The sequence below is a fragment of the Pseudorasbora parva genome, chromosome 13 (genome assembly GCF_024679245.1).
Source record: "Pseudorasbora parva isolate DD20220531a chromosome 13, ASM2467924v1, whole genome shotgun sequence".
NCBI classification, from domain to species: Eukaryota; Metazoa; Chordata; class Actinopteri; order Cypriniformes; family Gobionidae; genus Pseudorasbora; species Pseudorasbora parva.
The window spans coordinates 19,169,974-19,192,097 of NC_090184.1; the positions used below are offsets into that span (position 1 = coordinate 19,169,974).

Sequence of the window (22,124 nt, forward strand, 5' to 3'; positions counted from 1 at the left end):
TTTAATGTTTCGTTTAGCAAATGTACAAACTCAGTTCTCAAGTTCACACAGGTGTCCTATCAGAAGGGGTTCACCACAGGTGTAGTTCCTCTCAAAAATAAACATGTGGCACCCAAAGAGTGTCTAAACATCTTTACTTTGAACATGTATTGTTTTATAACAATTTTTTTCTGAAATATTTTGCATAAAAAGTGGCCAATCTAATATATAGACAAAACACTTATTTTAATATGGTAAAAACAATAATATTGTGGTTTAGATATACTGAAGATTGAACATCTTTGCCATCACAGAAATTAAATTACATTAAAAAAAATTATTTATATATATAAATAAATGTCTCTCTCTCTCTCTCTCTCTCTCTCTATATATATATATATATATATATATATATATATATATATATATATATAGTTATATATATATATTGTTTTTGTTTTTTTGTTGTTGTTGTTTTTTGTTTAATGTACATAAATTTAATTATATTTCTGTGATGGCAAAGCAGTATTTTTAGTCTTCAGTATCACACGATCCCTTAGAAATCATTATAATATGCTGATTTAATGCTCAAGAAACATTTCTTCTTATCAATGTAAAAAACTGTTCTGTTTAATATTTGTAATGGAAACCGTGATGCATTTTTTTCAAGATTTTTTATGAATAGAAGGAAAAATAAATGAACAGCATTTATTTGCAATAGATAGCTATGTAACATTGTCTTTACATATTTTCAGTGCCACTACTGATTCATTTAATGTGTCCTGACTGAATAAAAGTAAAAACGTTTGAACAGTAGTATAAATATATTTCTGCAATATATAACCATCCCAACAATATCAAACTAGGGCGTTTATTAACACAAGCATAATTTACATTTAAAAAGGTAAAAACTATACATATCTAGCTTTGTAACACTGAATGGTCTCAGTTCTCTAAATAACAAAGGGTTACAGCAGACAAGTCTCTCAGGAGGGAGACACTTCCTCTATATTTTAGTCCCAAATGTGGAGTATTACTGGCAAGACAGTGTATTTTACACTTTCAGCCTCTACTTTTTTATTACAAAATGAACAAATAGCAGCCTATTATATAAAAAGCATTAATTACATTCTGAGCAGTATAAGAAAGTATATAGTATAAATATAGTGGATATCTATGAAATAATAAAAGAGATATAAGATGGGTTAAAAACTTTAAAAAACAAAACAGCTAAAGTAAGTTAACGCCATGTTTAAGGAGCCGCTGACGGGCTTTTCTGGGTAGGGAGAAGGCACTATCCTGAGGATCAGGACTTCCAGAGTTTCTGACAGGTGTTCCCTGCTGGAGAAAATACGTCTCCTGGGCTGTGCTACGGGTTCCATACACTGCCACACCAGCGTTCCTGTAATTCAGCACACAAACAGTGTTAACATTACTGAAATGTTTTCTGATTGAACTCACATACAGATATAATTACATAAACCACGTTTCCACCGCAGGGACAAGGATCCACATGAAATTCCGGGTAAACGTTCCCCCTTCAAAAAATCCCTGCTGGCGAGGAAGTACTTTTTCAAAGTTCAGGAACTTTCGGGGGTGGGACTTGGGTGACGAACATGCTGATTGGTTGAGTTCACGCAGCATTTTATTTCAACCAGCAAGTATTTTGCGGTGCGTACAATGAGTGAGTTGTTTGCTATATGAATCAACAAAGTAGCTTAAAAAATGTGACGATGGACAGACAACGAGCTTCAGGCTTTATTAAGCTTATATGCAGAGGATGAAATCCAGCAAGATCTGGAAAGTCGCGCACAGTCCCAAATCATTATATTTGCCTAATCTTCACGGTACTTTAGACCGCGATGGAAATGAGACGGCGACAGGTTTGTTCCTGGGACAAACTGTTCTGGGTAATTTCGGTGGAAACGGAAAATAAATCCAAGAGAAAATGTGTGTGAAACACACTCTAACCTGACAATGGCCTCCTGTAGTGTGTCTAAGTGTGAGAAGTGTGAATGGAGCAGTGCAGTGGCCTTCACAAAGGCACGATCCTGGGGTCCATTGGAGCGCCCACATACATTAGCTAGAACAAAATAAAAGTCACTATTTCAGGAACATGCATACAATGCACAAACATTTGTGTCTGTCACCATTTAGACTCATGTGGCAGAGATCCTCAGTAATGTTTACATTAATTAATCATTTCCTTTGGGATACTGTGTGTACGTTTATATATGTATGAGACAGGACTTACTAGTTAGTGTGTTTTGAATGCAGTCATAGTGGGCAAAGGTGTAGGGCCCCGGTGGGCCGGGGGTCCCTGGTGAGGTGTTCCTCAGGTGAGCCTCAAGCCCATTCAGTGATGCCAAGCTGCTGTGATGCTGCAATAACAGTAGACGCTTTTAAAACATTTAATTAATTTAAGATGTTGTTTAACTTAGACTGCTCTTATTAGTTTCATATGTACAAAATATTTCCAGTAGACACACACACACACACACACACACACACACATGCTTCTCACCACTTCTTCTCCGGCCGTAGGGTCTGTGTTGAACTCGGGCTCCACCAGCAGGGCCAGGACCAACTTACTGACTCTATGCTGGTATAATGATGAAGGCACTAGAGAGCTGTCTACTAGTGTCTCATGTGGTGGAGGTGCGCTTGCGGGTTCAGGTTTCTCCTTGAGTCTTCCTTCCACTTGCTTGCTCTTTTTTTTTGTCTCTTCATCTGTTTCTCCTTGGAATTTGCCATTCTTATTGCCATTCACATGATTGTCCAGTTTATCTTCTTCACTTTGAATGTGGCTGTCATGGTCAGAGTGGTTCTCATGATACCCATTAGTGACGGCTTTTATTTCTTCACTCTGGTTGGAATTTAAACCTTCGCTTCTGGTTTCTGACTCAGAGTTTGCATCTGTATTCTGCTTTGTCAGACTCCCGGTCAAAATGTTTTCTTTTACTGCACACAAGTTAGTTCCATTAGATACGTGTTGGTCATTTGACTCAGGAGTGAAATACTCTGATTGGTTCATAAGATTGGAGTGAACGGGAGTGTTGACCCGTGAGGGAGAGGAGCTGAGACATGCTTCATCGGAGAGGGAGGAGCGAGGAGACGACGGCATCGTCTGATAGGATGTTGGGGGACATGTGAGGTCTAAGCTTGAGGAGTCAGTATCTGTGGTTGGGGTGTCGGATAAAGTGCGAGACAAGAGGCGGGACTTGAGGGGTTGGCAGGGGGGTTGATAGCAGTGAGACCTAAGAGTGAAAGTATATATATATATGAATTATAAACTTTTATTCAGCAAGGATGCACAAAATTTATCACAAGTGAGAGTAAAAACATTTATAATCTTACAAAAGATTTATATCTAAAATGTTCTATTTACCAAATAATCCCGGAAAAATAATAATGGTTTACAAAAAAAAGAACAACCATTTTCAATATTGATAATACAAAATGTTATTTGAGCAGCAAATCAGCATACTAGAATGATTTCTGAAGGATCATGTGACACTGAAGACTGGAGTTATGATGCTGAAAATTAGTTGTTAAAGTTACACTGTGTAACTTTTTTTTAGTTTATTCTTAGCTAAAAACACTTAGGTCTTTCAAAAATACATGTGCTCATTAATTTATATTTACTTCTTTTAAGTAATAAAGTATTCTCGTAAGTTTATAATATGCCATTGAAAATACATATGGGTGAGGGGTTCGAATGCCGGTCGCCATGTTGCCCCTCCATCATGAAAGTTCATTAGCCAAAGAGGGACATACCCGTAAATCAAGCTTCGCTTTTCGCGTTTTAACACTCGATGGCACTCATGGACGAGGTCTAACTGGAAGCCATGTTAATCTTGGACTAAATCGGCCACCGTAGGAGTTAAAACAAAATCGGAATTGACAGGAACAGAAACTAACATTGACTGGATGGTCATATACTTTTCCCCGCTAGATGGGGGAAAATATCTCACAGTGTAGCTTTAATAATGTTTTCGCAATATCACTGTTTTTACTGTATTTTTGATCAAATTAAATGCAGCCTTGGTGAGTATAAGAGACTTTCACATTTTTATTTTCTGACCCTAAATGTTTGAATGGTAATGTATATTAGGGTCAGAAATTGACTTTTCTATTCTTTTCTATTAGAACTTTTCTATAATTAACCCCCCGGAATTGAAAGGACAAACATTTTTTCGAAATTTCATAATTTTTAGAATTACTTCATTAAATATAACTTATCTTTTATGTCAAATACTATAGACTGTTACCAATCAAATAAATAACGCATCTGAAAGCCTCTGATTGGCCATTGCATTCATAAGCTCAACAGTAACATGTGTGATATAATACTCAATGCTGCAAAATAACATGGAAAACCAAATCTGATGCAACGTGAGGAAATCTAAATCTAATGCTGCGATCAACACTTTTCATACATTTTAATTTTAATTGTAAAAGCCATAATATATTTAACCCTTAAATGCATACCTCTGGTCTTTAGTGACCCGGGACGTCATTCACTACCCTCCTCCTCATTAATTTTTTTAAGTTAGACATCAATCTTCTTAGTATTCCTCAAAATTATAATTGAATGCCGTTTTTTTAACTAGGTTTTTTGTAAAAATTGTATAGGGTTGCTAATGACCCGAGGTGTGGAAGATTGTACATATATTTTTTTCTGCACAACAATACATGAATCTAAGAAATAAGTGCAATTCAGCGCTTTTCCCCAAGGTGGCAATGTCTGATACGCAATGATGAAGTGACGTTTCACTCACTGTTACTGCAGACAGAAAATAAACTATGATAATTATAATCTGCAAAACTTGAAATGGCCCAGCGATTTCCTGCAGAGCAAATACTGAACACAATCAAATATTAGTGTCACCGTCACTTGATGATGGATCTAGTAAAGAAGCTGTCAGCTATCAAAATATTGATTTCGAAGATGTTGAAAATAATTTTAGAGAATACGCGTGAGATCGTGAACATGAACCAGATGCTGAATGTACCGGTAAACGAATTCTGATGAGGACATATGATGATGGTATAAAACATCTGCTCAAACTGAACCCTTCCAAGCTCCAAAAGGTGACGAAATATGCTTGCTTTTATTCTTCTGTAATCTTTACTCTAATATCAGGAGTTTTATATATTATCGCGACAGGTAGAAATCTATCCATGTTAGAAATAGATCCGGGTCGCTAAAGACCTTAATATGTAATAATGATTGGCGAAAAAGTCATGCATTTAAGGGTTAACTTTATTGTGCAGACATTTTTTTGCCCTCTTATCTTGAATTTGGGGAACATTTTTGTTCATTTCAGTGGCATTTTGCCACAGTCCCACAATAATTTATGACCCTGATGTATATCCTTTCCCAGAAAATTTAAAAATAGAGTTCTGAATGCTTTTTGGAGTTGTACCTGCATGATCTATCCACCGGGGGGCGACGGAGCATGTGCAGTTCAGTGGGTGTCAGGAACACCTGTGTGGTGACTGGGAATGAGGGGGGTGAGCCCACAGAAGAACTCAGGCCATTCGTCATCACCCGGTAATCCTTTATCGAGATATAAGGAGAAACCCAACAAATGTAAGATTGTGCGTATGTTGCGCATATGCAATATCAGGAATAACTATGAACTTGATTCTACCTGGCTGTAAGTTTGCGTCTCGTACACCATCACCTTCACTGTCAGTGCAGGAGGCATCTGAGTACTCACCACCCTGGATAACACAGAAATGTCCCCTAATTAACATGAACTCAGGAAATATCAATGCTTGTTATAAATATGGATTATATTTATAGTAAACTAAATTTCTTCTGCAGTGAAAGCTCACCTGCCCTTGTAGAGGATACAACCTGCCAGCACCAGAGGACATCGCTGACATGCTTGTAGAATGAGGGCAGCCTTCAACAACAGCAGATGATCAATCTGATGCAGGAGTGAGAAGTGCACAGTTAGGGTATTATAGGCCAATAACACATTTTTACAATGAACATAACCATATAAAGCAAGGTCCTTCAAATATGAAAGGATATTATATATATATATATATATATATATATATATATATATATATATATATATATATATATATATATATATATATATATATATATATATATATATATATATACACATATACACAGTGCCTTGCGAAAGTATTCGGCCCCCTTGAACTTTGAGACCTTTTGCCACATTTCGGCCCCCTTAAGTTATTACTTTGTAGCGCCACCTTTTGCTGCGATTACAGCTGTAAATCGCTTGGGGTATGTCTCTATCAGTTTTGCACATCGAGAGACTGAAATTTTTGCCCATTCCTCCTTGCAGAACAGCTCGAGCTCAGTGAGGTTGGATGGAGAGCGTTTGTGAACAGCAGTTTTCAGTTCTTTCCACAGATTCTCGATTGGATTCAGGTCTGGACTTTGACTTGGCCATTCTAACACCTGGATATGTTTATTTTTGAACCATTCCATTGTAGATTTTGCTTTATGTTTTGGATCATTGTCTTATTGGAAGACAAATCTCCGTCCCAGTCTCAGGTCTTTTAAAGACTCCATCAGGTTTTCTTCCAGATTGGTCCTGTATTTGGCTCCATCCATCTTCCCATCAATTTTAACCATCTTTTCTGTCCCTGCTGAAGAAGAGCAGGCCCAAACCATGATGCTGCCACCACCATGTTTGACAGTGGGGATGGTGTGTTCAGGGCGATGAGCTGTGTTGCTTTTACGCCAAACATAACGTTTTGCATTGTTGCCAAAAAGTTACATTTTGGTTTCATCTGAACAGAGCAACTTCTTCCACATGTTTGGTGTGTCATCCAGGTGGCTTGTGGCAAACTTTAAACAACACTTTTTATGGATATCTTTAAGAAATGCCACTCTTCCAGAAAGGCCAGATTTGTGCAGTATACGACTGATTGTTGTCCTATGGACAGAGTCTCCCACCTCAGCTGTAGATCTCTGCAGTTCATCCAGAGTGATCATGGGCCTCTTGGCTGCATCTCTGATCAGTCTTCTACTTGTATGAGCTTGTATATATATATATATATATAAATTAAATATATATATATATTTTTTTTTGTGTGTGTGTGTATATATGTGTGTGTTGTAGATATTTATTCTGAAGCAATATTCTCACCAGTGTTCAACCAGCTTTGACAGCTTTGTGATATTTTACCTTTTATAAAGGGCATTTTACCCTAATCTTATTAAATATAGGCTATGCTTTATGTTTCATTTTATATTGTTAAATTTGATCAATACATTAAATTAAAAAAGACACTATAATGGCTGTTACCAATCAAATTAAATAATTTACACTGAAAAATTACAACTGCATTAAATAATGTTTTGAGATTTGTAGTTTTGAATAGACGAATAAGAAATGATGGAAAGTATATTTAAACATGAAACTAAACCTCCAGTAGGTGGCAGCAGGTCTTTATAAAGCTTGGAAGAGCCAGGATATTTTTTTAAATATAACCGATTGTGGTTGGCTGAATGAAGAAAGTCAAATACAGCTGGCTCGAGGGTGGGTAAATTTAAATAATAAGACAATTTATATTTTTGGGTGAACTATCCATTTAAGTGTTGTTCAGTAAACTAGAAGCACATTAAAAACATACATAACCACAAACTAGTGAGCTTTGTAGAGAAGTACATCACAAAGCTAAGTCCATTTCCACATGGAACTTAATGTACCGCTTGCTGTTGCGGTACTGACTGAATGAATCATGGCAACCTGTCAACATAATAAGAAGAGCAGGTTTAACATCTTCCACTCGTTCTTACGTGTGTGGAGTCAATCGTCCTCAGGCAGCTGAAGATGCTGTGGAGCTCAGTGGAGCCACCCTGCAGGTGACACAGATATCTGCCCCATCGTAGAGCCAACTCCTCCCGACTGAACAACTGTGGTGAAAAAGGGCAAAACACAACATGTATGTTTCATTTTTAATGTGTAATAATTTATGAAAAAAATATGTACAGTATGTTCAAAGGTTTGGGCCCCATGGTATATGTTAAACAAATATATAATAATGTTAAAGAGTCCATATGATGCTTCAATGTTTTCATTTACCTTTAGTGTGTAATGTATCTGTGTGTGCATGTATAAAATCTGTTACAAAGTTCACAGTCTCCCATTAAGGGATTTATTCGAGCTAACAGAGAACAGTGTTTCAGACCTGCCCAAAACACCTCAACTGAAGTCCACATATTACTTCCACAAATGTCTAAAATCACAATTTGAAATATTAGCATAATGCTCGCTCATAGACATACGCGAAGAAAGAAGTCGAGGCTTCGGTGAATTGTGTGTTGTGTGGCCATGTTTTTGAGATGCTGTGTTTAAACGTTCTGCTAAAGTCATGTTTACAAAGTGGGTAGGGCTGGGTATTGTTTCAAAATGTTCTATATCGATACCAATGTGATCCTTCGGATGAGACGTTAAACCGAAGTCCTGACTCTCTGTGGTCATTAAAAATCCCATGGCACTTCTAATAAAGAGTAGGGGTGTAACCTCAGTGTCCTGTCCAAATTCCCTCGATTGGCCCTTACCAATCATGGCCTCCCAATAATCCCCATCCACTGAATTGGCTCTATTGGCACCCTCTCTCCTCTCCACCTATCGCTGGTGTGTGGTGAGCGCACTGGGGCCGTTGTACTATGGCTGCCGTCGCATCATCCAAGTGGAGCTGCACACTGGTGGTGGTTGAGTAGAGACTCCTGACATAAGTGTAAAGCGCTACAGTAGTACATATGAAAGATCTAAATAAATGCCTCATTCATACGATACCTTGACTTCGATACTGGTTCCTGAACAATACTTTTTTTCAAAACCAAATGTATTTTTATGTTTTAACAAGACTATATTACCTAAAAAAACCTTTGGTTTCATTTTTTCAGTTTGTCATCTTTCTTTACAGACTCGTATAGGTACTGGAGGGCGGAATATTTGCCTCGCGTTTGAGCGCACACATAAAGCTAGCCGTTAAAGCACTGACAGAAGTAGCCTATAAATGTAAAAGCATGGAGACATAATTTTTAATTGTTGACGATGCTGACTTGTCATCTCCGCAGCAGGGAACGCGCGCCTATATAGGGAAATGCACCTTCCATACGGATTACATAATCAAAGTATTTGTGTTTGATTTGAATTAGTTTAAACATAGATATTTCAAGCTTTCTATAGGTCTATTTATTTGTCTGTGAGGCTGAGTTTCAGATAATTTATGTGTAAAGTAGGGTCGAGCTGGCCGTTGCCATCTTGGCAGCGCGTCATCGTGAGTCAATCCCAGATAACTAACAGACAGCAGACAAACAGCTATCCACTTGTCACTCAAAGTGGCCACGCCCTTAATTATGGAGAACTTTAAGGCTTTATATAATGTAAACAAATGAGTTATAAAAAAATGAATGTTGTCATGAAGGGCAAAATTAGCCGTATAGGACCAAAAACAATTTGTACCAGGCTGTAAACATGTTTTTTTTTTTTTTAAGTAGGGCATTTTAACATGGGGCTCAATGAGATTCTGCTCCACCACAGCCAATCATGCTGCATGCTGTTGACAAGATGAACCCCTTAGGTATCGAATGTCAAGACGTTTACGATACTCTATATTATCGAGGCAATTAGGTCAGTACCTAAAAAGTATCAATCTAGATACCCAAAACTAAAAGTGGGTTCCAATTGATTTGCTTGACAACATTCAGAATCTGACAATCTGCTTGAAATGATACAGTAAAACCAACAACATTAATAACAATTTATATTTATAATTGCTCTAGAAGCCTGGGAAGCTGAAACTCACAATTATGGTAAGTGGCGTTACGTTTTCGATGGGCCAATCAGAGCACACTAGGCTTTTCGGAAGGAGCGTTTTGTAGAAACTGGAACACAATCTGAAAGACTGGCTGAATAGAGGTGCTGTAATGTACAGCATGTGAAAAATAATGTGTTTTTTTGACCATTAAAGAATTTTAACCTTTTCTAGTACACCAAATAAACAAAATAATGGCCTCTTTAAATCATAATCTGTGAATCATAAGAGTACTGTAGACCGTGATGATGCACCTGGTAGCTCTGACGCACTGGTCCGTTGTAGAAACAGAAGAGGGCAATCAGCTGATCTAGGAAGTCACATATACTGACGTCAGGAATGTCAACCGCACAGCTTAATGCCTGGAAGTCAGAGAAAGATTCCATTCAATAGACTTGTAAAAACCACAAAAAAGTCAGTCAAACCCAAGTCTGTAGTGCTCTGTTCGAAAACCATGGAAGCACCAAAACACTAGGTTTTTTAACAGAGCCCATGTTACAAAAAACTACAAATTTGCTCTTACCCAGATGAAGTTATCCTTCATGCGGACTGCATATTTGCTTTTACGCAGGCGAAGCAGGCGTACAGGAGACGAGGACAGTTCTGACACACAGCGACACACACCGGCCAGCTGTCCACAAAGCAGCTCCTGTTGGTCTATCGGTGTCTGCAACAGCACACTTGCTTGATTACTTTATTCTCACAATGGCTATAAATGATTTATAATTCATTGATTCTTCCTACTATTTTCTTTTTATCAGTAAAATTTTCTAAAAAAGCCTATTTTTATGAAGTGTTTTCTCAACATTGCATATCAAATCAGCTCCTGACAAACACATGAATTATTATTTGAATTATTACTCAGATGTCTTTTTTTGTCAGCTGAACCTCTTTGACCATATATGAACTTTAAAAAAAATTGCAATTACAAAACAAAATCAATGAGAGAGTTAGGTCAACGGTAATCTATCTAAAATAGTCAAGAAATAGTCTGATAATGTAATGGATTATGTTACAAACTACAATGTTTGTCATGTAATTTAGAATCAGTAAAAAAAATCTAATAAAAACTACAATTTGTAAGTAATCTACCCAGCACTGCCAGCGTGTTATGTCTTACATCCTCAGGATAGAAGTAGTATATCCCATCTCTAGTCAGGTCACCCTCCTCTTGCACCTTTGAACTATCGTACAAGAAGAAACAGCATCTGGAAATATAACAAAACATGCATGGTAAAACTAGCTGCTATACCAAACTTCTTGTCTTCCAGTCTTACTGATAAAACTTGAAGAAATTGATGCTGAAGTGTTTTCCATTGACGTAAAGTATGATAATACACTAAACAATGACCTTTCTGTTATCAGTGACTTCATTGATGGTTCACATTGTAAGGAATGCATTTCTAAAGACAGATTAAGAAGCTGTGTTTTGTACAGAACACAAAATATCACTGTAACAAAAAAGTACACAATAAACAATGTTGGGAAAAGGTCCTTTAAAAGTAATGTAACAATATTGTGTTACTCCCCCCAAAAACTAATTATGCTACCCGTATAAGGATAAGGCTCTTCCAGTCCTTGCAGTATATTTTTACTATGAAGTTCTTTTAGGCACCAACACAGCCTATTCAACACTATTCATCATTTAGGATATTTCCTGACCTCTAGAGCTATTAGGGGTATGAATTATCACTGGTCTCACAATTCAAACCAATTATGATTATGATTATCATGCCAACAATTTGATTCAGTATCACAATGGGGGGAAAAAACTGCACTTGGTTACATTTTCGTCAATGAATACAAAAGCAGTCAGATATATTAACTATTTTTTAATTGTATCTGTTCCAAGAAAGTATGGTGTTGAGTGGGGCACAACCAACACACTACTTAGCTAGTTTAGTTAACACACTTGGTTTAGAACTTTACACTCATGCCAGGATGACGAATCTTAGTGTACTTACTAGTTGCCATATCAACACTACAGAGAGAAAAAATTGTGCCAAAAAAAAAAAAAAAAGCTTTGGAAGATACCACTAAATATTTATTTAACCTGACCAAAACTACATTTCTTAAGTTAATTTTTAATCTCTTTTTTTGTGTTTATTTAAAATTAGACAAATCTAATAATATTTTAATCTTACTGTGCATCCGAAAAGTATTCACACTCACAGCGCTTCACTTTTTCCACATTTTGTATGTTACAGCCTTATTCAAAAAATGTATTCCATTTATTATTATTTTCCTTGATTCTACAAAAAATACCCCATAATGACAATGTGAAAGAAGTTTGTTAAAAATCTAAAATTGCTCATTTATTTAATATAAAAAAGGGAAGAAAGAAAATGCACATAAGTATTCACAGCCTTTGCCATGACACTCAACATTGAGCTCAAGTGCATCCTGCTTCCACTGATCATCCTTGAGATGTTTCTACAACTAGTTTGGAGTCCACCTGTGGTAAATTTAGTTGGTTGGACATTATTTGGAAAGACACACACCTGTCTATATAAGGTCCCACAGTTAACTGTGCATGTCAGAGCACAAACCCAGCCATGAAGTCCAAGGAATTGTCCGTAGCCAGTATTGTATTGAGAGATAGATCTGGGGGAATGGTACAGAAAAAATTCTGCAGCATTGAAGGTCCAAATGTGCGCAGTGGCCTTCACCATCTGCAAATGGAAGAAGTTTGGAACCAGCACGACTCTTCCTAGAGCTGCCAAATTGAGTGATCGGGGGAGAAGGTCCTTAGTCAGGGAGATGGCCAAGAACCTGACAGTCACTCTGACAGAGCTTCAGCATTTCTCTGTGAAAAACAAAGAACTTTCCAGAAGAACAACCATCTCTGCTGCAGCACCCCACCAATCAAGCCTGTATGGTAAAGTGACTAAATGGCACATGACATCCCTGGAGTTTGCCAAAAGGCACCGGAAGTACCGACAGACCATGAGACGCAAAATTCAGATTTTTTTAAACAAAGAATTAACTCTTTGGCCTGGATGGTAAGCGTCATGTCTGGAGGAAACCAGGCACCACTCATCACCTGGCCAATAACCTGGCCCCATCACCGGGACAACTCTGTGAATGTCCTTGAGTGGCCCAGCCAGAGCCCAGACTTCAATATCTCTGGTGAGATCTGAAAATGGCTGTGCACTGACAGTCCTCATCCAACCTGTACAAAATACAATACAAAGAAGAATGGGAGAAACTGCCTAAAAATAAGCCAAGCTTGGTAGCATCATACTCAAAAAGACTTAAGGCTGTAATTGGTGCCAAAGATGCTTCAACAAAGTAATGAGCATAGGCTGTGAATACTTATCTACATATGATATACCATATAATATATATATATATATATATATATATATATATATATATATATATATATATATATATATATATATATATATATATATATATATATATATAAAGATAAGCAAAGATTTCAAACAAACTTCTCTTCATTTTATGGGGTATTATTTGTAGAATTGAGGAATTGAGTAAAATACTCTGAACCTCAAGTGAATTTAAACAAAATGAGAGTAAAAAATAGTGATACATAGTAGAAACAATTAATTTCAAGACTAACCAAACATCACAGGTTATATTACCAACTCTAAAACGCTCTGTATTAAAAGCTGAAAGTAATGCTTTGATGCCTACTTTCGTGCTTTTTGTCTATTCCTGAGAAAGTCTGTGTAAGTGACTGTTATGGAGAAGATAATTTTAATTCAGCATTTAAAAAAAAAAAAATTAACTAAAGCTGAAACGTAACATGCATTACTTTTTAAATTAAGGCGCTCAAATATGAATGTGTAAATATAAAAATAAATGTATTACACAAAAAGTAACCTAATTACACAATGCAATATCAATTACTCAGTCAGAATACTTTTTTTAGTGTATTTTTTTTACTTAAAGCATTTCCCCAACACTGCTAATAAACTGGATGTTATTCTCACCGTCTGGACTCAGTCAAAGCTGCAGTCGCAGCCATTGGTGATCTGTTAAGAGAGCAGCAATCTGGTTAACTTTGGTACACCACAAATCATGATTAACTATGTTTATAAGGGAGAATAAATGGAGAAAATAATGTGCATGGAAAAACGTAAGCACTGCATGATCTTCAATTGGTCTGAGACCACATTAAAAATCTGGAACATTTTTTTTTCCCATTTAAACTTGGTAATAAAATGTAAAAATACAAATATAGATGAATAAATAAAACATTGGGATGTGAAAATGCATGTCTGGGTCAATATTGAATGAACTGTCCGAGTTACTGTAACTGCTTTGCACGTGTACTTGATTACTTTGAAAGACACACGAGCGTAATCTAGTTCACTATGTGCTACTACTAATACTCCTAGGCTTCTTAAACTTTACAACATTTTCAACGCAAACATTAATCTGTACCATTCAGTTAGGCCTCCAAAGTACAAGGTACACTTTTTGCAGGTCATAAAAACAAGGTGTTTAATTAAACATAGCTTTCACTTTAACTTCTGATTTCTTAATGCCTTACAAGGTTTGCGTAGTTACTTCAAAGTCAACGGAGAAAATACAGAGCCAGACATGCCGCCTTTAATACTAGCTGTAAATACAGTAAAGCATTTATTGCTGCACTTAAGTGTCAATAGTAACATAAGAAATATAGGTAAATATTTAGTAACACATTTGCATTTTTTTTACTGAGTAAATTATTTGTATCGTTCTCAAATCATGGTGGATAATGAACATGCACTAGTGGTTTAGTGTTGCTGACCTGTTTTAATTAAGAAACTACTTTAAAAGTCGTTTATCATATGCAAGACATTGTTTGCGTGTAAACGTCACTGATAAAACACTCAGATGAGACGACAAACACACCGGTCCTCGATGTTCATGGTCCAAACAAGAACCGATACAAACAGTATTTTGACTCACCTTCGGTGTGTTGAATGGAGAGCAGATAAACTTCACGCATGTCATTAAACTTCAGCTGCCTTACTGAATCCCACTCACGCTCATGTAATTACTCATACTGTTAAAAAAAGAACTCGTTTCATTTAACCATTATATTTCGTATTTGAGAAGGAATGTGTCACAAGAGTAAAGTCATGTGAGAGAGTCTTGTCAGTACGGAAAGCCTAGAGGGACAAACTTCCTCCACTTCAGCGGGTTTTTTTTTTTTTTTTGGGAAGGCACCATATTCTCATTTTATAGATTATGTATTTTTAAAGTCAACTGTTCGAATACACCCTAAACCAGCTTTTACAAATATTTCCTTTAACTTTTCCCTAAACTCCCCGAATTCAAAAACAAGGATTAAGTCTAGTCCCAGACTAAAGTGACCGTTTAAGCTGTTTAAACTGACATTAAAATGTCACCGTTATTGTTTTGTCTCAAGAGGACCACCAATAAACTGTTCTAAGGCATGTTTATAAAAGCTACTTAAATGCTATGTTCAAATACAAGCAAAACATCTTAGGATATGAAAACTTCGACAACTTCCTCCAAAAATGAAACTTCAGACAGTTAATAATTTAATTAATAGATTTTTATTTTTCAGTTTAAGCTGACATGGTGATACAATGGTCCTTTGAGTAAATGTAACTGTATCCATATGGTACTTCCACTTGGTGTGGAAAGCACAGAGGTAAGATCAACAAAACTGGACAGACGTCATGTAAACTGAAAGAAACTGAGGAGTGGTCCAGGCCTGGGCAGACGTCCAGGGATGTGAGAGAGAGGATAGAGAGGGCCCTCTGGTCCCTGCAGGGGAGTTATGGGAGATCTCCTGACACCCTTCACTCATCATGATGCTCGTAGCCGTCAGGGAGGGCGTTGACGTGGGGGTTGTGGAAGAGCGACTTGGTGCCGTCACCCCATGGGAAACGCTAATGCAAATGTGTGGAAGAGAGAAGAGAGGCATAGAAGTGAAATGTTTTGCTTGAATAACAAAATTTAATCAAACATATACTTTAATTATTAATACATAAATAGGTTAACAAGAGACACCATGTGGCATTTTGCATATATTCAAAAGGTTTACTAAAAATATGCAGGAAAACTTGTTTTATTAGTATAAATATGTGACCAGCTTTTCCCATTCAATGATGACTATACAACAACCTGTTTATTTTGTCATTTTAATGATAAAAATAGAAATACAAATCTAGAGGAAAAAATGGCTGCTTTTACATAGCTCTGAAAAGGTCCTACTTGCCAGCTGGCCAATAACTGGCAGCTATGCATTTCAGAATACATTTATAAAACTGTTGTCAACAAAAGATATTAAAAGAGGTTCCGACAAAATGTTAAAAGCTGCAGTCCATTTAAAAAAAGATTTATTACTTTGATAAAATGCATCATTATATTTAAACTGCAAACACATGAGGAGAGTCTCTGCATTATACCCACAAATGCCAGATCAACGTGCTACTACATTTCTCTCTGACATGGTATTCCTCCAACTGAATGTGGAGGATTTGAACTGTGATGATGATTGACAGGGCAGTTTAAACGGTGACGGGATGTACGTAATGAAGCGACAGAGTCTGTTATAAATGACAAAGTAGTATGTCCCAAAGCTTATACTCTTCTGCTACACACTCAAAAGTATGTACTTTTTCTTCACAAAAGAGTACATACTTTTAGTATGTAGTATAAATAGGCAAATTTGAACGCAGCATTAGTGTCCCATTTGAAAAAATGTCAAGGGTTTCACCAGTAGTGAGCACTCGTGCAACATAAGGAATAAAGTAATATAGATGATCAAAGGCTGAAAAGTATCAATATATATTTTAGCTAGATTTCCCAGTGCTACTAGGAACAGATCAACTGTTCTCTGTACTGCTGTATGCATTGCATATGGTTATAGTGTGTGATGTCACAGCCTCATTCCTGGAGGCCCTCTAAGGTCTCAATTACGATCCACAGAGCTCCAATGTCAGGATAAACCAGCAACTCTCACATTTACTTGAGAAATCATTTTATGTTTCTTGGCTTTCAAAAATAATGCACATTTTTACCATTATGTCACGCTATGGCTATTCTTGTAGAGGTCATTTGCACGACCCATTGATCTTGAATGACATTGATTTTTGAGACCAATGGAAGTGTGTTAATGTATAATCATATAATAACCAGACCAATTTAAAATGGGGTAACGCTATTTGCAATAATTTAAAACAAAACTGACTCCATGTACATGACCAGATTTCACTGTAACTATTGACACAACATAAATACCCACTAATCCAGTATGAAGGTGTATTTATTTGTGAAAAGTGAGTTTTCACCTTGCTGCGGATGCGCAGGTGGCTGTAGGGAACAAACTCCGGCGGTTCATGGTGGTGTTGGGACCTGAGGTACATGTTCAACATGCACACCGCGACTCCCGGGAGAGCCACCACAAACGTCAGGATTTTCCAGGTCTTGGCTACATGAACATATGAGAAAGGAGACATTGTAAACAAATCTGTTTTACACGTGTAAGACAATTCTATATTACATCAACCGGCGGACAGGCTGGTCGTTTAGGTGTAACGTTATATCTGGTGTACACATCGTTATCAGACGTCTTTGATTCAGGTTTCGTTAAATAACCATAAATACGGTTAAACGAAATGCCAAACTACCATCTGTGTCAATAACAACACAACATTACACAGCCTTTTCGTGTCACATCCGCAAGGTCAAAAGGTAGCGTTACGGCTGTTCGTAACGGTTGGTCTCTTTTATTACAGCGTCTGTTGTAAGATGTTTACAGTTGTTACTAACCCGCTTGTTCGCCGTGAGCTACAGCCGAAAGCTGACGGCTTTGGTTCAGCGCAGCGGACTTGAGGAGCTTTTGGGATAATCGTCCGATCGCGGCCATTTTCGCGGAGACTGGGGGATACAGGGGCGGAAGAAGCTTTAATGCTGGTGCTGGAGATTGACGCGCCCGCCATCTAGCGACAGGGAGGATAAACAACGGCTTTAAATCAGACACGTCTGGTTCACTATCGTTGTGGGGATTCTCCATAGACGTAATGGTTTTTATACCGTACAAACCGTATTTTCTATCCCCCTACACCTAAACCTACCCATCACAGGAAACATTCTGCATTTTCACTTTCTCAAAAAAACTCATCCTGTATGATTTATAAGCCTTTTGAAGAGTGGGCACCGTTGGCTGGTTCCCACAATGTAGGTAATCACAGGTTTACTATCCTTATGGGGACACTTGGTCCCCACAATGTAATATAAACAAGGGCACACACACACACACACACACACACACACACACACACACACACACACACACACACACACACACACACACACACACACACACACACACACACACACACACACACACACACACACACACACACACACACACACACACACACACACACACACACACACACACACACACACACACACAGACAGACCATTTCAAGTATAGCTATGTATTAGGGCTGTGCGATATTGAAGAAAAATGTGATATGTGATACCATGTTAAATAATGCGATATTCGATATCAGATACGATATTGCAATTAGTGTGTAAAATCTATTTAAATTAAAAAACTGAGAATGATACCATTTGTGTTTCACATTCTTTCTGAGAAAAGAAAGCATCGCTACTACTTCTGAAAGTTACCAGAAGCGTTTTAGCCCAGTCTTTTCTTTGCGTCGCAGCTTCAAAAACATACACTTTTTCACAATGTTGAAGTAGCCTTATAAAATCATTCAAATATTGCGTGCTGTTGCGATATGCATATTGTAATATACATTTGCGCTATTTCGATAATTTCGATATATTGCGCAGCTCTAATTTGTATACGCATATGCCTCATTCGAATGCTCCAGGCACGTTGACGCATATATGTATACCGTAGATGCCTCATTAGCGGCTGTTTCTATCGTATACATATCTATGATTTCAAGCACATAAACAATAACAAAGCGCTGGAACGCTACTGCGCATGTCTGGTCCTGAAGCAATTCCGGTGGCGCCACAGAGCTCTCAAAACAAATTGACTAGCGCATACTTTTTAAGTCTAGTTAAAACAGAACAGTAGATAAGGTATTTACAGAAACTAAAAATAAACGATAACGTGGAACTACTGGACCCTTTAAGTCAGACTTTGAGGCGACAACTTTTCATTCAAAATGTAAAATCTTTACCTGAAGTAACTTATCCAGTACCATTATCTGGTTGAGACCGAGTGCGTACACGAGAGAAGCGATAAAGGCAGTGGCGGTTCTAAATTGAAAACAATTATATTTCTCAATTCCACGAATCGTTCTTTAGAACATTTTTAAAACACACTTAAAGGGATAGTTCACCCCAAAAAGAAAATTTGAGTTTAATCTGCTTACCCCCCCCATCTGCTTAGACACCCCCCCCCCCGTGCATACAACATGTAGGTGTGTTTGTTTCTTCAATAGAACACAAATGAAGATTTTTAACTCCAACCGTTGCTGTGTGCCAGTCATAATGCATGTGAATGGGTAACTATTCAAGAGAGAGAGAAAAAAATACATGCTTAGACCACATGCAAAAAGAGCTCTGTGGCTAATGACGACATGATATCTTAAGACACAAAACAATCAGTTTGTGTGACAAATCGAGCCGTATTTATATAATTTTTTACCTACATGTTGGCTGCACTGTGGGTCAGTTTTGGGTGAACTGTCCCTTTAAGAAAACCCAGTTATTTAACTAGTGCAATTCCAACAGAAAAAAAACACTTTTTAAGGTGCACATGCTCCACCTCCAACATTGCCAAAAGACAATGAACACAATTATGCACAAAATATGACAGTATCAGTTATCAGAACTTCAATATAAACTACACATAAATGTGCCAAAAATAGCCTAGGCTAGGCTTATATAGCCTACAATCAGATATGTAAAATAAAATTACCTATAGCAGAGAGCAACAGTAATATAAAATATTAAGAATAATATAGGCTACAAATAAAATATAGAATAAATATTTTAAATAGCACAAATCCTCATTAAACATTACACTGTCATTACATGCCATTATCTAAGGTTTTTTGTGGCACAGATCGAATATGGCATGTTAGTCAGCTGCAAATATGGTTTGACCCCCAAAAAATTCTAACAAAAGGTTTCTCAGTGGTTTACAGTAGTATCAGATGTACTTAAAAACATACTAAAAGTTTACCAAAGTTTGACTCCAAGAAAGTCTCCATTTTCAAAATGGCGGCCGTCATAATGGCGGTCCATAAAATGACCATTACTCATTTGTATTCCTCCTAGACCAGGAATACTGGTGCATGATACATGTTTTGGCCATGTAATATTCTAATTAGCATATCTGCATGATAGATAAGTGATTACAAGTACAATTATATATTAAGGCAATTGGTTACAAGCATATTTATGCGAAAATTCCCACTAAGTATTTGCATATTTCTCCTTTTCTCATATAATTTAGCATACACAGCAAACTCCAGACTCAAGTGTGTTAAAATAACTAAAAGTAAATTAGATAATTAAATGATGAGTGGTGATTGACAATTAGTGATGAACACCTGTTGTTAACAAGTTGATTCACATATTATAGTAATTAGTTTGCTGTAGTTGAGCTTTTGACTTTTACTTTCAAAACATTCTTTTTTTCCTGAATGCTTCAACTGTGTTTAGAAAAACAAACGTGTTGTGGCAAAGCAAGCACAGAGAAAATGTCTTCAGGTGTCATTATATTTTGATAGTGACATAATCATCATGTAGTTAACTGGGACTATTCTTAGCCCAATCTTTTATTATATTTATGTCACAACATAACCAACAACACCTGGTTTGGATTTTCTCTTGGTTTGTCACAGAAAAAATCTTATATTAAAAACTAAAGCACACATAATGGTGACCTAAAAAGGTGACTCTTCCCTTCAGTGATTTTGCTTGTTAACAGCAGGTGTTCATAACCAATCATTACTCAATTAATCACTTAATTATCTCTGACTTTAACACTGTTTAAGTGTTACTTTTAACACTCCTGGGTGTGGACTCAATCTCCGAGGAGTGCTAATTTAACATCGGGGTTTTTAATGTGTAGTGTTGGTGGTTTCTGTGGTTCATGCATGGTAGTCCATATGCCCTGCAACTGCACCGTTGTTTTCGGCAGACAGTTGTGCATTTACAGTGGATCATTTGCTAGCAGCTACATCACACTGTAGCCCAAGACTGGTTTCCCACTGAAGCTAAGCAGGGTTGAGCCTGGTCAGTACCTGGATGGGAGACCAACTGGGAAAACTAGGTAGCTGCTGGTAGAGGTGTTAGTGAGGCCAGCAGGGGGTGCTCACCCTGGGCCTGTGGTCTGAATGGGTCCTAACACCCCAGTATACACCCCAGTACACCCCAGATGGGACACTGTACTGTAACAAGCTTCGTCCTTTGAATGAGACATTAAAACTGAGGTCCTGACTCTTTGTGGTTATTGAATCTCCCATGACACTTCTCGTAAAGAGAAGTAAGCCTGGTTTCCTGGCTAAATTTCCTCCATTTGCCCTTACCAATCATGGACTCCTAAAAAAAAACCCATCCACTGAATTGGCTCTATCACACTCTCACCTCTCCACATATTACTGGTATGTGGTGAGCGCACTGGCGCTGTTGTAATGTGGCTGCCGTCACATCATCCAAGTGGAGCTGCCCACTGGTGGTGGTTGAGGAGAGAAATGAAAGTACTTATGAAAGCGCTATATAAATGCCTCATTAATTTATCTGTAGGAGTCTTTCTGGGGCAGCGGTCTTACTGTCCAACAGTTTCGATCCCCAATCCACTGTGTTCATGTCACCTTCCTTTCCAATCCACACCATGATCTTCAAGTAAACTCTTTGGCAGTGGTATTTGGTTTAAGACTCAATTGGAGGCAGACATTCTGGGGTAACAAATTATTTAGTGGTAACTATTTTATTGCTAAAAAGGTTGTAGCGCAAAGAGGCAAGTTAATTGGTACTCCTTTTGCCAAACAACACTGCCATTTCCTTGGTCCCATGGTCCTCTATGATATTCTTTGCTTGATGTGGGAGCAGAAACCCGTTTGTCACGGTCCTTTTTTCACCCTGGAGTGATTGCTACTTCGGTGGATATTCCCATTCCCTTTCCCATTCCCTTACCATAAATAGCAGAGGTCTTCAACCCTGCTCCTGGGGACCCACTGTCCTGCAGAGTTTAGCTCCAAACCTAATCAAAGACAGGTGAAGCTAATCAAGCTCTTCAGGATCACTTGTTGAAATTACACAGGCAGGTGTATTAAGCAGGTTGGAAATAAACTTTGCAGGACAGTGGGTTCCCAGGAGCATGGTTG

The 22,124-nt window shown here is 37.5% G+C and overlaps 2 protein-coding genes across 4 annotated transcripts; both read right to left on the bottom strand.

Annotated features, from left to right (window-relative positions):
• Positions 1-634: 634 nt before the first annotated feature.
• On the bottom strand, positions 635-14,929 carry hps4 (HPS4 biogenesis of lysosomal organelles complex 3 subunit 2). 3 transcript variants are annotated; one of them, XM_067413373.1, is made up of 13 exons: positions 14,734-14,929; positions 13,770-13,811; positions 10,928-11,015; positions 10,331-10,474; positions 10,062-10,169; positions 7,781-7,897; positions 5,824-5,918; positions 5,637-5,709; positions 5,409-5,542; positions 2,504-3,236; positions 2,234-2,360; positions 1,951-2,062; positions 635-1,381 (listed from the first exon to the last, which is right to left on the bottom strand). In XM_067413373.1, exons 2-13 carry the CDS (start codon positions 13,802-13,804, stop codon positions 1,210-1,212), a joined length of 1,938 nt encoding a protein of 645 aa, XP_067269474.1. In that variant the 5' UTR covers positions 13,805-13,811; positions 14,734-14,929; the 3' UTR covers positions 635-1,209. The 3 variants fall into 3 exon arrangements, with proteins under 3 accessions (XP_067269474.1, XP_067269475.1, XP_067269476.1); XM_067413374.1 differs by lacking the exon at positions 13,770-13,811; XM_067413375.1 differs by lacking the exons at positions 13,770-13,811; positions 14,734-14,929 and having other exon boundaries at positions 10,900-11,013.
• Positions 14,930-15,328: 399 nt separating this feature from the next.
• On the bottom strand, positions 15,329-17,730 carry cox6a1 (cytochrome c oxidase subunit 6A1). The gene is made up of 3 exons (XM_067412575.1): positions 17,572-17,730; positions 17,091-17,230; positions 15,329-15,686 (listed from the first exon to the last, which is right to left on the bottom strand). The coding sequence occupies exons 1-3, from the start codon at positions 17,666-17,668 to the stop codon at positions 15,597-15,599; spliced, it is 327 nt and encodes a 108-aa protein (XP_067268676.1). The 5' UTR covers positions 17,669-17,730; the 3' UTR covers positions 15,329-15,596.
• Positions 17,731-22,124: the final 4,394 nt, after the last annotated feature.

Coding starts and splice junctions, on each gene's coding strand:
- hps4 (XM_067413373.1), bottom strand. CDS start 13,804: ATGGCTGCGACTGCAGCTTTGACTGAGTCCAGACG. Junction 5,919..7,780: donor GGACGATTGACTCCACACAC/GTAAGAACGAGT, acceptor CTCCTGCATCAG/ATTGATCATCTGCTGTTGTT. Junction 2,361..2,503: donor CTACGGCCGGAGAAGAAGTG/GTGAGAAGCATG, acceptor CTGTTATTGCAG/CATCACAGCAGCTTGGCATC.
- cox6a1 (XM_067412575.1), bottom strand. CDS start 17,668: ATGGCCGCGATCGGACGATTATCCCAAAAGCTCCTCAAGTCCGCTGCG. Junction 17,231..17,571: donor AGCTCACGGCGAACAAGCGG/GTTAGTAACAAC, acceptor ATGTTCATGTAG/CCAAGACCTGGAAAATCCTG. Junction 15,687..17,090: donor ACCTGCGCATCCGCAGCAAG/GTGAAAACTCAC, acceptor CATTTGCATTAG/CGTTTCCCATGGGGTGACGG.